Below are 18,713 nucleotides of genomic sequence, written 5' to 3'. Positions count from 1 at the left end.
CTTCAACTCCAACAGTGCCTAGAAGCTTCAAACCAGGCAGACTATACATCATAAAATCAGCACAGTACCACACAGATTCCTGCTCAGAAGCTGTGACTCGGTGTAGTCTGAGAGATGGTGTACAACTTTCGGTTTGTCTGGGCCATTTTTAAGAGATCCTAGACTTTTGTACTGAACAGGCATGTGAGACAACATAGGAGAGAAAATGTCCTCTCTAATGCAGAAATAAGGCATGGAAAACTTAAAAGCCTCAAGCCAAGTCATATGTGAAGCCAAGAAGTGAGCCTGGATCTTCTGAGCTCCACCACAGTGCCTCACCACAAGCCCAATGCCTCTTCTGTCCACCAGATTACAGTAGATCTTCGTGGTGCAGCAGGAGCTATAGTCAGAGGTGAAGGACATGGCATAAAATGAACGTGAGCTATATGCACTGAGCACAGACAGCTCTTGGACAAGTTACCAAAAAGTTCACACCACCACCAAAGCAGAGAATATTCCTCTGAGAAGTGCTGAACTTACACAAGCAGGAGAAAGACTGCAGCAAACTGAATTGCCAAAGATAAATTAGACACTCTAGCCAAAAGAAAACAGAGCTGACAACAACAACAGATGGGAAGAGGAGGGAAGGAGAACAGGAACACAGCAAGAAGACGTGAACCATAAGGAAAAAAGCATTCGAGTCTGTGGGAGGGCCTAGGTAGCCAGTTACTTACTCATTAAGGTTAGTAGCTATTTATTATTATTCTAAATACTTAAGTGAAGCCACCTCAGAAGTATCCAGCTGCACTTACATAAGGCAGATGACATGTGGGACTCCTATGCTATTTACTGGTAGTGGAACCTTCCACGTTATTGACAAAGTAACAGAGTATATTATTTAGTATGAAATTTTATATAGGAAAAGAAAATTCTTTTACATAGAAGATCATTTAAATAGAGGTCCAATTGTTTTACTTTAGAGCAGAAAAGCAAGCTCCAAAATTTATCAGCACACCTTCCCCTGGGGCTAGCACTAGCTTGTGTGATGTACCCAGCCAACAGAATGACAGCTTTAGTTTCAGCAGAATTTAAGTCTTCATGAAAGAAATATTTGGCTCTTCACAAGACAAAAAAAAAAAAAAAGCCTAGCATATTAGCTGGCATTCCAGTTGTGTTAGCCTATTAAAATAGCTTTAAGCATGAACTGTTTCTTTCACCTAAAAGAAGCTGCAGATACCTGAGTGGCCAATTTTTGAAACTCGCCTGAATTCCGCGCCTATGAAAGTGTGATGGGCTAAGCCTGGGGGAGAAGGAAGAGTCCCTCCCTGAGAGCTTCACCTGGCCACAGAGGAAGGAGCACTCTTTTGCCTTTTCATGCAGAATAAAGAAAACTGATCAAAGTGGGTCAGGCTGAAACATATTTATCCCACAGATAGGTTTGATCACATTTTGCAGCAATTCTATTTAATGCAGCTAAGCTCTTAAAGTTGGTGTCTGTGTGTGTGTCTGTATACACATATGTATATATAGTTTCCCAGGTTTTTCAGCTAGCAACCAGGGAATATTGTGTGAATATTTTAGAAAGGTTTCTAGAAACTGAATTCAGCCCTTGCTACTGTCAATCACTGCATTTGCAAATCAGGTAAAAAAATACACAGATAGAAAGATATGCAAAGTTTAGTCTTTAAAATGGTCTTTATCATTTTTTCCTACCAACTAGCATGATGTCAGAATACCGTTACCACAGTAAAGTGAAGGGATGCAGTCACCTACTGTTTTGCTGGGCTCCTTCTGACTACTTATAGATCCGCTGTGGATTCAGGATAAACTATGACCAAATTTTGATACATTCTTAATTAAAAAAATGTAATTCAGCTATTATCACATAGAAACTTGTTTCAAACAATTCTTCATTCCCCAATTCCTCTCCCATGTCCCAGCCTGTACAACGATGCTTTCCAGCAGAATGCAGATGCACAGTTTTAACCTCTGAATTCAAGAAGCCTTTTGCAGATGCTGAATTTTACATGCGTAAGTAATCCCATGGCAATCAACGCATGTTCTAGAAGAGCACTACGCAAGTGTACCAAAAGAGCCCCCTGAAAATGAACAGCATTCGGCTACCAAAGCAATTGTCCTCTGAAATGAAAAAGGTTCATTTGCAGTGTTATGCTCTAATAGCCTACCAATTATGTCTCCTTTTAAAATATCAGTGGCTAGTTTCTTAACGCAATTCATAATTTAGGGAGAGAGAACATGTGTATCAGTTTCTTGCACAATACATGCAGTTGGTCGACTAAACTAAGGATTACTAATTTTTGACATTTATTTTGCCTCAAGAATTCTCTCCTGATGCCACATAATCTTGAACGTGCCCTAACCCCCAAACATAAAGAAAACATGACTCATAATCACGGCTAACATTATTACCTTTTTTTTTTAATCATGCTGCAGAACCTTATTTCGATTCATTCTCAGTATCACAATAGAATTTGCAGGAAGGGAAACCATGGTAACCAACTAAACGTGCTACAGCAGATATCTGCTCAAAAGAACATGCAGTACCATCACACTTCAACGCCTACCACTAGTACAATCTCTACCCATTTCCTCTTTATCCTCGTCCTAATTATTAAACAAGCTCTCAATCACAAAAGGCTACATTGCAAACCATGTCTTATTGTTACTGTAATTTGCTATAGGTCCTAGCATTAAGCACTGTACTACTCTTTTGCCAAATTTAAAAGCAGATCCAATACCTCCAGGAGTTAATTAAGAATTTTCAGTTCTTCTCATCTGTTTGGAGCACCTAATTAACATTACAATGTACTTTATGTATCTTTGCTGTCACAGGGACTTGCTGATATGTACGGACACACATACATACCTACAATAATTTTCTCTTGTTAGTAATTTTTTTTAAACCTCAGGGTTGCAAAACATTTTCAGTGGCATTCTCTGATTAATTAATTAGTAAACATTGGTGAATTCTGCTGTGGGGTTTTTTTGTAAATAAGCTATGAGAAACCACATCCATGATTAAGTACAGGCATTAAATATATAGGGTGCTGATTTGCTGCTCTCATTTGGTTTTATGCTTCATTCTCTTCTATCCGGTGTCTGAACTGATACAATTTCACAGGCCTTCTTAGGCTCTGAACATCAATTTTATTTGAAGGACAGCTGTGAATATTTAGCCAAACTCACACTTAAAACAACATTTAAATTATCATTTTCTTTTTCCCTAAGAACATACTTCTACCTCTGTTACAAATTCTGAGAAACTTGTTTTCTGAAAACAAAACCTCTTTTGTTTCAAATTTAGATTTAAAAGGTGGTCCGTCTTAAAAGTCATGATGCAAATTAATTGCACAATAATGGATGAAAGTAGACAAAAATAGCTCATCAGAAGATGATCAAAATGCAGCTTCTTATGTAAGTGGAAAGCAGATTTTACAGTAACTCACTGGCAACCTTAATAACCGAAAAGTTTTTTGGGGTAAGAATCACTTTTTCTACCTTACTAAAGAAGAAATACTCAAAATCTTCACTTTGAACTCAGTTAACTATTCCACAGCATTGCACTAAGATTATTTGACTGCCTTGGTTAAGTCTGCAAGAGCTATTATTTGTCCTGTCCTATATTTGGTCATTTAATCGGTGCTAGGCTATGTTGGTAGCTATTGCAGCTCAGGAACAAGATTTTCAGATCTACTAAAGCTAGTTCTATAAAAGCATCAGAGCCTAATGCTCCACAGTGGTCAAAAATTCATTTAGAAAGGTTTAGAGAACAAAGAAAGAAAACTCCATGGCCCACTTTATCTTGAACAGGATGTGCAGTCCTGGTCCCCTCATCTCCAAAAGACCATCACAGAGTAAGAGAAAGGCACAGAGAAAGATGACAGAGATGAGGAGGGGTACGGAACAGCCTCACCACAAAACCTGAATGTATAGCCTAGGACTCATCGACCTATAAAAAGAACAATAAGGGGGACGTGAACGGCACGGAGAAGGTAAATGGACATCAATTGTTCACTGTTTCTCATAATACAAAAACTAGAGAGCATCCAATAAAATGGTGAGATAGAATCTTCAAAAAAGGGATGCTGCTTCCCATAAAATCTAGTTAAGGCACGGAACTCATGCTACAGTTGCAAACAGCAAAGTCTATGAGGGTTCAAAAATGTGCTCAGAAAGCCACTAGACAAAAATAAAAAATCTCTCCATCAAAAGCCTGAAAAAATAGCAAAGATAACAACTCTGCTCAGAAGTCCCTCAACAGCAAATTTTCAGCAGCTGGGAGAGCACACCAGAGAACTACTACTACATGTTCATCTTGTTCTTAACACTTTTATTCCAATGTCTGCTATTAATAGCTACCAAAAAGCGGATGCTGGACTGGACTATGAACTGGTCCTTTGATCTGATCCAGTGTGTTCATAGTCAGAGAACTTGCTAATACAGTAACAGAGATACATAAGTGGGGAGAAGCTCTTCGCAAACAATTACCCAGATCTCCCCATTTTATGATGACTTAAAGCATCCCTTAGACTAACTTAGAAAGAAGTGAGATGCAGAAGAGCCGTGTTAGGAGTAGAACAGTCCATAAAAGAACCTTAATGCACCAACTGCATTTGCATTCTGTGCATTTTGGCTGTAGCTGAAGGCTGTAGCTTAGTGTGATTGTCCAATCTGTTGCAGATTTCACAAAAACATGTTTTTAAAACTGTGAATTCTGTCTGCCTACAAAGGAGTTATGATTTGTGGCATTAACAGTTTATTCTTTATCTTCTAGAAGGATTAAGTTGTTAAACAAGTGGAAATCTTCAGTACAGAGCAAAGACAATCTGAGCATCTCTGGAAGATGCCCACTGTAAGTACAGTCTAGAAGGGAATGAGCAATAAGGATAGAGACAGAACAAGAGAGAATGTAATTGTTTTTCCCCTATAATATAGCTCTCTGTGAGGTGATCTTCTTTAATAATTCCAGAAGAAGATAAATACTCACTTTACAAAGTTGAGCTAGTGTTCATTAATCTCTATCAGATTTACAGCATAGAGGATGATGTATTCACAAATAAGTTTGGGCAGTCATAATAAGGATTCTGAGTTCTACCTTTATGTCTCACCTAGCTTGCTTTGTAGCCAAAGGGTTATTTTTAGCGTTTTTTCTAACTTCCAATTTAACTATGTTAGAAACTTTACCAACACAGCAGATACCTGATGTTGAAGTTGATTAAATAAACTGTAATATAAAAAAAATAAATCGAACAACAAACACCAGGATATCTTTCTTTTTGAATTCCAAGGATGCAGAGGACACAGTGCCTTCACTTAATTTAGTAGCACCAAACCAAAATATTAGACAAACAGAACTACAGTTGGAACTAAACTCAAAACTTCACCAATGGCTGGTATGAACATACCATCGAAATTTTAGACATCAGCTACAATAGCTGGTGGAATCAAATGTAGCATTCAAATTCTTCCATGATGATTTGAGGAGTTGGCTGGTTTGGGTCCTCAGGACAAAGCACAAAAAGCTTATTTTTTCCATTGCTGAAATGAAGACCGGAAATATTTCATTACAGAGACATCATACCTTGCCACAGAAAGGGTTATGATCCTGTTTCACTAAACTGCTCTTCACGACTGGATGCACTGGGTTTTTCAGGATTCCCAGGCACACTGACACAAACACAGGAAGAAGACATCTGCCAGAGCTGGGCGTGCTGAGCTGTCTGTATTAGTGAACTGCCTGCCACCCAGCAGAAAAAACTACAGGCCAGGAAACAACCCTGTCTCAGTCTCAACAGCAGCTGATCCTACCCAATGTTTCCACAAGACTTTTAGGTCTCAATGAACTGGGATTTTATGATGCAATCACACTTCATAGGTAGTTTCCAATTTGTCCTAATCACAATTGACAGACTGTCAAAGACAGACAAATCAGGCAACAAACACACACAGTGAGAGACAGATTCAGTAGATACACAGAAATACAGAGGGAACCAAGTATTGATGCCAAGAGTCAATGGGTACCCTCAACATCTAAATTTTACTCAACATTTTCCATTCATTTTCCAAAGCATGCCTGAAAAACAATCATAAAACATGGATATTCCATTTTATGTTTTGTCACTATGTTAGTTATTGCAGGATTAGAGCACCTCTTCAGCATTGTTGGGTTAACTTGGTAAAATGATGTGAAACCTGTTCTGTGTCTGTTTCTTTATATAAAACTAACAGCTGACCAAGTTTTCTTTTCTCCCACACCTTCTAAAGGGTAAAACAAAGGTAAAGAAGGAAAAGCAAAAATCATACAGAAGTGATCTTAAAATTAACATGACTGCTTGAACGACGGAGTGGCATTTAAGCCTAGTATGAAAAGACCAAATTTGATTCACACAGCTAGAAAAGAAAGGGTGAAATTGGAGACCCTGAAGTCAATCAAAGTCTTCCACCAAACTTGGAAAGGTTTTTCCCATACATAACACCCTACTGACAAGCTCTGTTTCTGGCCAAGGAGATGACATTCTGAAATTTCTGCTGGGATTATCTAAACTGCGGACAGAGCTACCTTTGCCGTCTGCCAGTGTAGTGACACAAATACAAATGATGGTCTCAAAAACTGCTATCAAATACTGGTAAAATTACATAAACTCATCATGGCAATCACAGCAAACTTCTTACAGTCAGGATGAACAGACAGACTGCAGAAATTACCTAGTCTTTAAGAGATGCTACAAGGTCAGCAACACAGTCAGTGGGAATATTGGCTAATGGGTATATCCTGCATATATTATTCCAGGGAGAGGAACAATGGAAACTGAGCAAAACTCTGCCTCCAGTCAATGGAAATGCAGACTCCTGCTACACTTCCTAGTAGAGAGAAAAAGAAATCCTAGTGGTAGAATTCCCACGTGTGGAAGACACAGCGCTGCAGTTCAGAGAACTTTCACTTAAGGTATGAGAGCAAAGACCCTCATTCGCGTACTTTAAAGGCCAACATCAAGACAATAGAGCATTACTTGCTGTGGGATGGAAAGCAGCCACTCAGACTACCACCCTTAATATACAAGTCATTCAGCCAGTGCTTCAACATAATGCAATGGCTGCAACGTGCTGCAGTTTCAGATTCTGAGGTGTTTTGCCAAATGCTGAATTTCCTCAAAATAAATCAATGATAACAGCTTTGCTATCATTTGAAACTATTTCCCAAATTGATCACCAACAGCTATCCATTCTCTTTTCTATTGGGTATAAAAATAGACTTCATTGCTTTCAAAAAGGTTTTCCGGTTTGAAAGAGATGCCATCAAACCTAGAAAAGACCCATCTTTTGACCTGCTGGACTGGAGGAGCATTTGTAAAACAAGCTATATCAATGCATCCTGCAAGACACTCAGCAGCTTCATCCTTCACAGCCTATAGGCCCTGTGCCTTCTGCACTGTCAGAAGCAAGGGGCAGGAGTTCTGTCTTCAAGCCAGGTGTTATGACAACTGTTTTCTTTTTAGCTTTAAATGAATATTGCAAGTGCAGAAGTAGATGAAATGGAGTATTAGGCCCTAATAAGCAACACCAATTTATTCACATTGTTAATGCAAACCAGTGTAAATGTCAATAATGTTTCTATTTGGAATCTTATTACTACAAAAACAAATATCTCAGTAACATATACCTTCCCCCCTCTTCCCCCCCCCCCGCCCCGAAAAAGAGAACTAATTCATCACAACCTATTATTTCAAGATATTCTTATTTTAATTGTAATCTTATTTTACCCATATAAAACTTTCAGGAACTGCATCTTCTCCTTCAATGTTTTCCTGTCCCACTTAGTTTCAAAACATTGCTAATAATCACCATCTCCCATCTGAGTACTTAGGTGTACAGCCCAGGCCAAAATAACCTCCATTATCATAGAAGTAATTAAACTATTTAAAACTCACAACTATTTAAGTTGTTTTCTAATTTCAGTTTTTATTTCAGTTTTTTATTTATATCTGATCCACTTGCCAGAATTTTGCAGAGCGAGGAAACAGATCTGCAAACATTGTTAGCTAACAGGTGTTCAAATAAAAAAACCCTCCTGATTTATTGGCCATCCCACAGAGGGACTAGAGAGAACTAATTGCTCTTCAGCAACAGCTAGCTAGCTAGCGAGCAAGTAACCCACAGTAGACTAGTCAGGTGAACTCAGAAGATGCCTTTTATTTCTTGACCGCCTGCTCTCCCAACGTCTACATGGGGTCACATCTGTAACATAGTGGGAGAAGGGCAAAATGAAGCACCACCAGCAAAACCACAATTGCTATTATTCTGATGGTGGAAACAGTAAGGAATGTTAACACTTCAGAAAGGGTTAGGGAAGGTTAAAGATATCAAATCTGTAACTAGGGTAAAAAAGTACCATGATTTTTGAAAAATCTTAAAACAATCACAAGAAGTTTAAGCACTAAGGTCAACAACACAGTACAGTCTTTTGAATATTTTATAAATTTAAAAATGAAGTATTAATTACCAACCTTAATGCTAAAGTGTAGGTTCCAAGTTGCCGTTGGCTTTCACGAATGAGATAGCTTCCCTCTGCAACACTTAATAATTGGTCAGCTTCCTCCCTTGAGATCATCCCATGGAATCTAAGGAACAAAGACTTTTTGAAACACATGTCTTCTTACTTTTAAATCACTTTTTCCTCTTCTTTTAAAAACCACCAACCATGGTAATTAAGAAAGAAACAAACATAAAAATGACTGATTTTCAGGAGCCTATGCCTTAAATTAATCTCCCTTTCTGCCTGCATTTGAAGTCATTTTAAATGGTTTAGAAAGGCTTCTATGAAAAAATATCTATGAAACAAGTATATCGCTTTTTAAATCTGCATCTATCAATTTGTTATGTAGAAATAAATCCATTTTCTCCTGCTGGCTTCACATGTTTTGTGCTAGTGGCATGCAATCCAACATTTTGCAGCATTCGGGGATATTATGGCAATTTGCTAAAATCTTGGGGATTGCATATAATCTCAGTAATTACTGGTGTAATAACCTAGCAATATTACACATCTTTTACCAAAATAAACACAAATAAGATCTGCTTTGTTTCCCCACACTCAATCTAACCATCTTTGCCTTAGCAGTCTGCGATAGAAGACACATATATACTGTACACTTATATAGCATTTGTGATACAAATCTTTTTTTTCCTGCACACAAACACCTTTTGCAAAAGCCAACTGGAGGTGGGGGTAGAAAGAGACAACCCTTTGAAAGTACAGAAACCTATGTTTTTCTCACTTAAGGTAGCACTCAATGATATCCATATCCATCAGAAAATGCAGCTGTAATTTTAGGCAGACAAAAGTGATGGTACTGCAATAATAATCTGATGGTGAGCAAGACACACTGCTGTAAAACACATAGAAGAAACAAGGGGCCCAGAGCAAACACTTGCAACCTCTTCTGTAACTATTATTAACAAACACGTCTGGATAAATCACTTTCAGAGATGTATGTTACTTACTCTCTTCCATAATATTTGGGTCTGTTCTCTACCTAGAAGAAACAACAGAAATTGTAATGTTTCATAACAAGTGAACCCATACAGTAAGCATACTGTCCATAATATAGTATTAAAAATAGAAAGGGATATAATGTGAAAGTACAGACAAAAATCACCTACTATCCCAAGATTTTCCCTGTGTGTGGAATATAGGGAAACCAATGGCAAACCTTTGGGAAACATTGTACTTCTGAATGGCTTAAAACAGAGCGAGAAAGAATGAGCCGCTTGGATCATGTCGTTCTCAGGGCTCTGCTAATACAAACTGATGGCATTAAGTATTGCTTGTACAAATTGCCAAAAAGGGGAAACAAAAGATTCATTCCATGGGTGTAAGTGTGCTATATTGTTAAGTGCACTAATACAGTGAAATATCTATAAAACACTTAAATTTACAAGTTATCTTCCATCACAGAGCTGTTGGTGCCACTGCTGCAAGAAATTAAGCCACTACCATATCCCCTCAGAGTGAGGGCAAGTGGAAGATTAAATGATCAAGTGCCTAAGTCTTGCACTTCTTGACTTCACTAAACTGTGTGATCTGTAGTATCACCTAAAAGACCGCAACACGTATGCATGCGTTATGCTGTGTAACACCAGCCTGTCCATGCTCTAGAGACCATACAGTGTAAATGCACACAACATGCAAGGGTGTCAGAACACAATTTGCCTCCTAAGTATTTCAGACAAAGTAACTAATCTGCAATTGTCCAGGAAGTTTAGAGACAAGTGAAGAACTGCAGACCTCCCAGAAATCAGCTCAATAATCTAAACCACCAGATTATCCCTCCTTGCTAAATTTAAAGGAGGAAAAACTCTTTGGGGAGTAAAATTCAACAATTATACAACCTGAACTACAAGAGTATAAAAAGATCCAGCTATAATAAAACACAAAACACTCACAGTAAACTGCCACTTCAGTTTCTTTTTTCCATCTTTTCAGAAAAAAGCCTATTAAAATTAGCACTTCTCTCCAGTTATCTCAGTGGAGTGTAAAAGATTTCAGATGTCCAAAACAATGAAAAATACATCCTGGTGTAAAGTCTAATCACAACTCTTCCACGTTCCCAGCAAATAAAAAGCTATTGTGATGGTTCATCACTTTTGAAAAATCATTCCATCACTGGAAAGATGTATAATGTTCTAAAAGATTTTCTTTTCCTACATAACAGCAAACAAGAGTTGACCGATGTGATAACTATTTTCAAAGGGCCTGAAAAGACTGGATCATTCCAAAAAAGAAAAAAAAGTCTTACACGTTTTTTGTTAAATGTAGGCTATTTCTTCAATAGGAAGATAACAATATGAACAGAGAAAAAGTGAAAACATTTTATTGTTGTTATTATAGAAGCTTGCAACAATTCTAACTAAAACCCTCAAGACAAGACACTAGACTCAGGCAGTTGTTAAAGAATCCTGTCGTGAGTAAGATTGTGTTGTCTGCCTATTGAGATTTTATATTTATCTCAGTGAATACAGTGAATTTATATGACAGAACTGGAAATGAATTAGTAATGTGACAGGGCATCTTCAGAGTACTTGCAAATCCTAAAGCAAATTATAATATTATACTCTGTGTGCAAACATTTGAAAATGTGAACTTGTAGATTACTGGAGCAAAGCGTCAGAGAAAAGCTCTGCTGGACTGCCAGGCAATTGTAGCTGGGTTTGCAGTTCATCTTGGTGGATGATGACTTAAAGAGGAAAATAACCACTTCTGTTAACATTGAGTCTCTACTAATCAGTTTTACCAAGTCACAAAAACTTCAGTATAAATGTTGATGTGTAACACTGTTTGCTCGTATAAGGCTCAGTGCAACTGGAACCCCAATTCATTGAGTTATATTGCCTGGTTTTTGGTGTTCTGGTTTGTTTTCATAATTTTTTAAATTTATGATAGTATTAGGGTTTTTTGACATCTAGATTGAATGCATACATTTAGACTCTAAGGCAACTCCATCAGAACTCAGCAGGGGCCTTCTAATTCACTCAGAATTAGCTGGGCTACATACACACTTAGTGCAGTGCATGTGAACTTACGAAAACACGCTGATTTCCCATACGCCAAATTTACCAGATAAGACAGTAAACACTGTTCCCCAGCTTTCTATAATGCTTCCTACAAGTGTCATTACACCAACTATACTCATGGCAACTTAGGCATAAAAGGTGGCGTAGCATTTGTTCTTACTTCAGGTATCCTTAGCTGCACCAGAACTAGAAGTGACATGCAGCTTTCTTGGTCTTTTGTGTCCGCCTGGACTTCACAAAGTTCCTGCCAGACTGTATTTCTACAAATTGCAATTGCAGGCACCCATGTATCCTCCAGTTGCACATGAGCACTGAAAGCCAAAACAGTTCAGAAGCTTCATTACCCTAACTTTCACACTCAGTCAGCCTTAAGTTAAGGAGACAAAACCAAAACATCCATCTGGACTGAAACTAAAACCCACCTAAGACAGGAAATACATTTCTAAATAAAATCAAAGCAGTGGCAAGAAATCGGTCATTTTAAGTAAAGCTGTTAGCTGACAATACAGTGTAATTATCCTCTGCAGAGTTTCTTCCTGATCTGGCAGTATTTTTGGACCAAAGTATCATTGAGCATGAGTAGAGGCAGCCTTTGCTACTTCATTTTCTCTGTATCCAGTGAAGATCAGCTGAATGCTAAGTCTTTGGACTTCTCAGGACTTTTTATTTATGGGAAACATTTCCTATTGTGGTTTGTTTAGCCTGTGTTTGGTACAGTTTTAAAAACTGCTTCTAACTTAGAAAAAAAAATTGTGAGATATTTGTTTTCAATGTGCTTATTTGTATAGCACTGATGCAGAGGCCACAGGAAAGATTCAGGTCTCACTATGATACCTGCAAGAAACACAAAGGTCAGCAAGCTATCCACCATTGTTTTGTTCCTGATTTATTCAAACTGAGGCGTGAAGCCAATGAAACCAAGTTTACCAACAGATAAATGGAGCAGACTTGGCAAGTGCCTTACAGTAGCCGTTCCTTTGGAAAAGAGCTTAGTTACCATGAAAGTTGGGAAGTCGTTCTGGGTAAATATCATACAGGTAAAGCCATCTTTGAGAACAGCTCTAACAAGGATGTGGATTATATATGCCCCCTCTATACTATGTTTCTTTACTCACAGAGGCCATTTTCACAAGACTACATGGAGATGCTGTTTAACAGGCTTGTTAACTACTAGCACAGAATTACGACAAAGCCTCCTAATAGGATGGAAAAGGCCAGTGATTTTAATTATCTCCATCATTTGTCTGTTTGATATTTTTTCATACATAGTTATTTAAAGTTTACCATGGAGTGCCTTCATATGGCAGGCAAGGATGCTATAAATATGCCTGCATGTGCACGCACACACATGTGTATATAAAAGATTATACGCACAGCAAATACAAGTTCCAGGGAGGTAATACAATATTAATTGGACAAACAACATTACAATTTGGATGTAAGCCTCACGCAGAAGTCAAACATCCTTAGAATGTTATGGAATCATCAAGTTTACAAATGAACATCATACAGTGTTAAAAGCCTTGGCTCTGCTGCACCTTCACAATAAAAAAATCCCAAATGAATGCAATGCTCTTTTTACCTCAGTGTCACTCCACTGATCTGTGTGTTGCTCTGATATGAAACTGGTGTAACAGAGCAGAAACTTGAATTGTCTGTATTTGAGAAGCATTTCATGATAAGTAGGTCATTCCGTTGAATACACCTCTCAGTATCAGCACTTGTACAACACGTGCCTTTGCATTTTTACAGTGTGATTTCCAATTATTCTTTAACGAGTGCTTTTTCCCCTAATCATCACTCTTGCTTATGTCAACAAGTGGAATACAATAAGGCAAGAGGAGCAATTTAGGTGCTAATATGTTACCAAATTACATGTTGTTCCCTCCCACTGACCTCTTTGATGTTCTCTGGACCAAAATGCTCTTCCTAATATTTATGAATTTGTTTACACAGCTGAATAATTCAACCACTTAGGAAAAGATTCTGCTCCCCACTGACTCACACATGGCTGCTAATAGAAACCCAGCTGAGAAAGAGCAGATCACAAAGCTCAACACTAGCAGGAGAGGCTGAGACCAGAGAGAAAGGTTAAACACGTTACTGCTCGCTGAATATATTTTTACTTCAAAACTGGCTCAGCTGCATAAATTGTTCAATACTTATAATGAAAAACACTTAACTGCATTATAACGAATTAATGCAGAAATAGGAAAATGCATACTGATAATGTATTCTTTCAATTTTACCTTTATTAGGTAAAAATAAGCTTCAAAGAGCTTTGTTTTGGTAAATGGATTCTTTCATGAGAAAATGTGTATTTAACATGTTCTGTTCTGCAGCTAAATACCTGCAACTGACTGATTCTTTCATAGCTCTATTTTCTTTAGTTCAATTCTCACAAGTTTCTAAAACCTGCTGATTTTATTTCTCAGTTCCTACAACAATGTTCATGGTGCGGACACAGGTTTACTCTGCAGCTCAGGGGCTAGGATAAAGCTATTTTAGAACACAGAATGTCTCTCTTCTTTTTTTGTTTCCTCTGGCACAGGGAAAGTTTTACACTTAAAGTTTGTCATATGTTATAATCTTGTTTTGGAATAAATTAATGAAAATATGATATTATAGACACTACTAATGTGTTGCATTTCTTTCTTCAGTGATGACGGGACTTAGCAGAGTATTTTGATTGCTTGTGGTACTTTTGCCAGTTCCCCATTGACTCTAACAGACTACCTACCTTCTTATAGAATTAGATGAGGAGGACCTCTCTATGTAGGGATGCAGTAAACTCAGATACCCTCCAAAGAGCTTGGATGATTAGTTCATGCAGGACACCACTCACCCACAGCAAATTTTCCTCCCTAAAACAGTCCAACTTTTCAATATGCCACCTGTATAATAGCTAATAAAATTTTATAATTAACAGTATTACAATTCAGTGATAACAAGGATGAGAAAATTATAGCGGTCAGTGTGATTCGTATCTGAAGAAGCTTTACACAGTTGCTTTTATATTTGGCTGGCAAGAGTAGGTCTCGTTTGATTCTAAAAAGAAGCCAATCTGGATCAGATCAATAGCTGAAGGATTTCCAGCACTCCAGAGGCAGGAGACATTTTTGATTTTCAGATACGGAATACACATTTATATCTCTGTTTATCTGACTGGATAGGCTAATAGCATTCTAAGAAATACTGCGAAGGAGAACTTAGTAAAAAATTTGCTTGTGACTTCTGATCACCTAGAGCAGAAAGACCCCAAAGCAGTTCTCTGCAGTCAAACTAGCATGGGATATAGTGCCAACAGATCTTATTGAATATGCTGGACCCCTTTATCAGTTTACAGTTTTTCCCTGACTACAAGGTACGTATGCATTGTGCAGTCGACATGCGAAACAATTACAATTGTTAAGTTATCTGCTGTAAGATTTCCTTAATGTGATGGTACTTTCCCACTCCTTACATTTCTATTATGTTTTTTTTGTTTGGTTGGTGTTGGGTTTTTTTTTTTTAAAGAAACCAAAAGCTATATAGAAAAATGAAGATTCTAATTCTGTAGGAATTAAAACATTCACAACTGAGGCTCTCAAAGCATCTAACTGAAGAAACTGAAGAACTGTTGCTCATCACCACAAGAGCCAGGCAACTTATAAGCATAAACTGTAAGTTTGTCACTACATGAATAAACAATAGCAGAGCTCCGAGATAAGACTCAGCAAATAAAAGACTAAGTGATTGTACAGGCATAATGTCAGCACCTCAGTGAACAGTGTCAGAAGGCTACCAAACAGCCCTCATATGTTTTACAATATGCATATATATATATATATATATATATATATACCTACACACATACTAGCACTTCTTCCACCAGTGAAATACTTTGAGGAGAGGAAGGAAAAAGCAACTGTTCAACAGCACTTTAACAACAATAAACACAATCCCTTGGAGGCAGGGAGTAAAATACTTCATCCTATCCAGGTGAGCACTCTGTACAGTCTCTATACAATCACAAACCTGTATTGTAAGACTAAGCTCCTACAAGACTTCAGATATTTTGTATATTAAGGTAATGAAAAACCCTATCATAGGGAACACAAATAGAAGAGAACCTTCCTAATAATGTTGCAATGGGAATAAAAAACTGGAAAACCTCCATTTTTTTCACAGCTCAGATCTTATCTTCTATACATCTCTCCTTCAAAGCTCCATCCCACCTTATTTGATGTACACAAGATATCTGCACAACCTTAACAAGAATACCACTGCTTGGACCCTCATTAATAGTGGAAACACTGGTTAAAACAAAATCTTTTTCTACAATGCTTCTTGTAAAATTCATGTATTGTTCTTTCCTATAGCTATGTCTTGCTTACGTGCAATCAGCTATAGCTATCCTTTTTATAAAAATACAAATCTATCAAATTAACAAAGGAAAACAAGAGTGCTTCCACTAAATGCAGTATTTCACTTCTGTTGAGTCTCCACTTTTTATCTTAAAAATTGACAGACTGCTTCACAGAATCACAATTGGGCATTTGAAAAGATGACAGAGAAATGCCTGTTTAATTCTGTAAAGTAATCCTCCTTGTGATCTAGACTGTAAGCTATTAATGTTACTGACAGTGCTATGTCCCTCTGTATGTAATACTACGTCAAAGTGACTAACATATTTCAAAGATTAAGTTCCTTTCTCTTGGCACATGTTAAAAATGCTTAAGTTCTATCGCAGCAATGTAATAACTTTCAGTGGTTATTCAATAAGAGCTGTGTTTTGTAATACTGCTTAACAAGTCGAGCCTAACATTTCAGCATTTTTGAAATTGAAATTAATGCTTCCCAGGTTCCTAACGGAAGCTGCAAGAGAGACGCAGTTATGAGTAAAATCTTGCTGGCACGGATGTTTGGTATCAGTTAAACCCTCCAGCACCACAGCCCTGGAGAGGTGCTGCGCTGCTGGACGGCAGCTCAGGGTGCACTAGCAATTTGCGGTCTGCCACAACAACTGACCCCATGAGCAGGTGCTTCTGTATCACTGTGTATCAACAGGATCCCGTTGTTACTATTTGGATCCTTAAAATCTGTGGCCCTGCATAGCTTAGCTACTAGTATTAATGAGTCTTAAGTACTACGACTCAAATAACAGAACCAGAGGAGGTTTCAGTCTTCCCTCTGTTGATTTATTGCACACATCTAGCAGCAATGGCTGTACAAACAGGTGCATAGTTCCCCTATACAGCTCTGCTCTTGCTTCTGTGAATTTCTGACCCAAAAAGGAGGAGAAAAGACATGTTTCCATGTACCTAAGAATCAAAAAACAGTAAATGATTCTCTGGTATACAGATCATACTCAAAATGCTTTTTAATTTTATTTTTAGATCAAATGGATTTCCAGGTACCAGTGCCCCCAAGGCTACTTACTCTAATCATGGCACCAGGTGTCCCAGGGAACCGCTGTCTGGGTTGGACACCATTAAGTATAGACTTGAAATTACTGGACTCTATAAAACTGAACCTTTATAATACCCACCTCACGAGTGCAGGTTATCCTTCTAGGATGGGGAGCTTCCTGTTGCAACTGATACACTGGGAGAAGGCAGAAGTTAAATTCTGATTAATACAGAATCATTGTATAAGTTAGGCATTTTAACACTAAATATTGCTATTTATATAAAGAAGACTTTCTGCAAGATTTAATGCAAGGATACGTATATGAAGGTCTCAAAAATTACTTACATGTGGTCAGAAAAAAGAATGTTGCTAGCCAAAACGGTATCACTGATGATCTTTACAATTAAATTGATCAAGTACTATGGAGTAACTAGGTGAGACCAGTCAAGATTCCATCAACTAGATCAGAAAAGGAATCGTGACAAACACAAATTAAATTTTATTATATGTCAAATCAGGCTGCTGTCTTCAGTAAGCAGATGGAGTCCCATCCTACTACGCTGGGCACACACTCAGTCACCTGAAATATGTCAAGACTTCACAAGAATCATTCAGAACTTTGCAGAATCAAACCCTCTGCTTTTGCCACTGGTCAGTGATGACCTTCCTGAACAGAGAGAGAAATGGCCTTTGCATTTGCAGATCTAAAGAAATCAGGAGTTGAGTAGTTCAGGCCCAAATTATGACATGCACTTACTAGTACCTTCCCTCCCTCTTTTTGTCATCAAGCCAGAATAAATCTTAGGAGCCAGTTGTAAATGTAATGGTACTAATGTGTAGACTTTCTAATAGGAGTGACTTTCAACTTCTATCCCCAAAAGAGTTTGGTTTGGCAAGTCACCTTCAAAACGAGGCTGTCAACATTAAATCAGTATTTGAATAGTACTCTAGAACTGATAAAATGGACATTTGGAATTGTAATCTTTTAAAATAAAATTTTGTTTCAATCATTAGTACTAACACCAAGGTCTAATAACATGTGCTGTCACCTTCTTCAGGTAATAAGACCACAGATTGATTTAACCAGTAAGATTTGACTTCATTACACTTCTCATTTGATCACAAGTCTTTTCCACTGACAAATGCTGTATTTATGTGCTAAGTTACATGGGAACGGAGCAAATGGCAAGATGCCCGATGATATGGCAATCATAAGATAAAATGGAAAAATTCACTCCCTTTGTTCCAAACAAAAAACCTAATGGTTTTTCCTGATGTTACTAAAGTCAATCCTTACCATTCTGTATTGGGTATTACAAAAATGATTTTTGCAAGTGATGAAGAACAGCACACTAGTATAAAAACCAGTAATTTTCATTTCAAGCATAGCATGACCATTTATTTTGCCAGCACACAGATTCCCTAGCTTCTGTTGTAAAAGTCATATTTGATGGCACTGGACTTTGTCCACATCTAATTCTGAGAACTGTAGAGTCAAGTTCAAAGGAAAACAAAAAAAAATCACAGAGCAAATATGGATTTCTCTGAATTTCACAGAAGAGCAGTGGAGAATCACAATCAGCATGCTCTGCCAAAACTGGCTAAAAACTGAGAACTGTTTCCCACCTTACTTCAAGCCAGGCTGAAAAGATTTTCTGGAAGGAAATTCTTCTTCTCCAAAGGCAGTACCTTTCTCCTCTTCCAGTCAGAAGCACAGCAGGTAGACTAGTTAAGTTACAAAACAGGATGCC

General features: G+C 37.7%; 1 protein-coding gene across 1 annotated transcript in view; it reads right to left on the bottom strand.

Moving 5' to 3' along the window:
* Nucleotides 1-18,713, bottom strand: part of CHN1 (chimerin 1) — a 105,650-nt gene that overhangs the window by 61,632 nt on the left and 25,305 nt on the right. Inside the window, exons 3-5 of the mRNA XM_030016823.1 lie at nucleotides 17,102-17,157; nucleotides 9,502-9,533; nucleotides 8,505-8,618 (exon numbers count right to left, since the gene is read on the bottom strand). Of these exons, the coding sequence (XP_029872683.1) occupies nucleotides 8,505-8,618; nucleotides 9,502-9,533; nucleotides 17,102-17,157 (202 nt within the window). The remainder of the gene's footprint in view (nucleotides 1-8,504; nucleotides 8,619-9,501; nucleotides 9,534-17,101; nucleotides 17,158-18,713) is intronic.

This window comes from Aquila chrysaetos, chromosome 6 (assembly GCF_900496995.4).
Source record: "Aquila chrysaetos chrysaetos chromosome 6, bAquChr1.4, whole genome shotgun sequence".
NCBI lineage: Eukaryota > Metazoa > Chordata > Aves > Accipitriformes > Accipitridae > Aquila > Aquila chrysaetos.
Note: the sequence above shows the minus strand (reverse complement) of the source record. Positions and strands in the feature narration are given on the sequence as shown.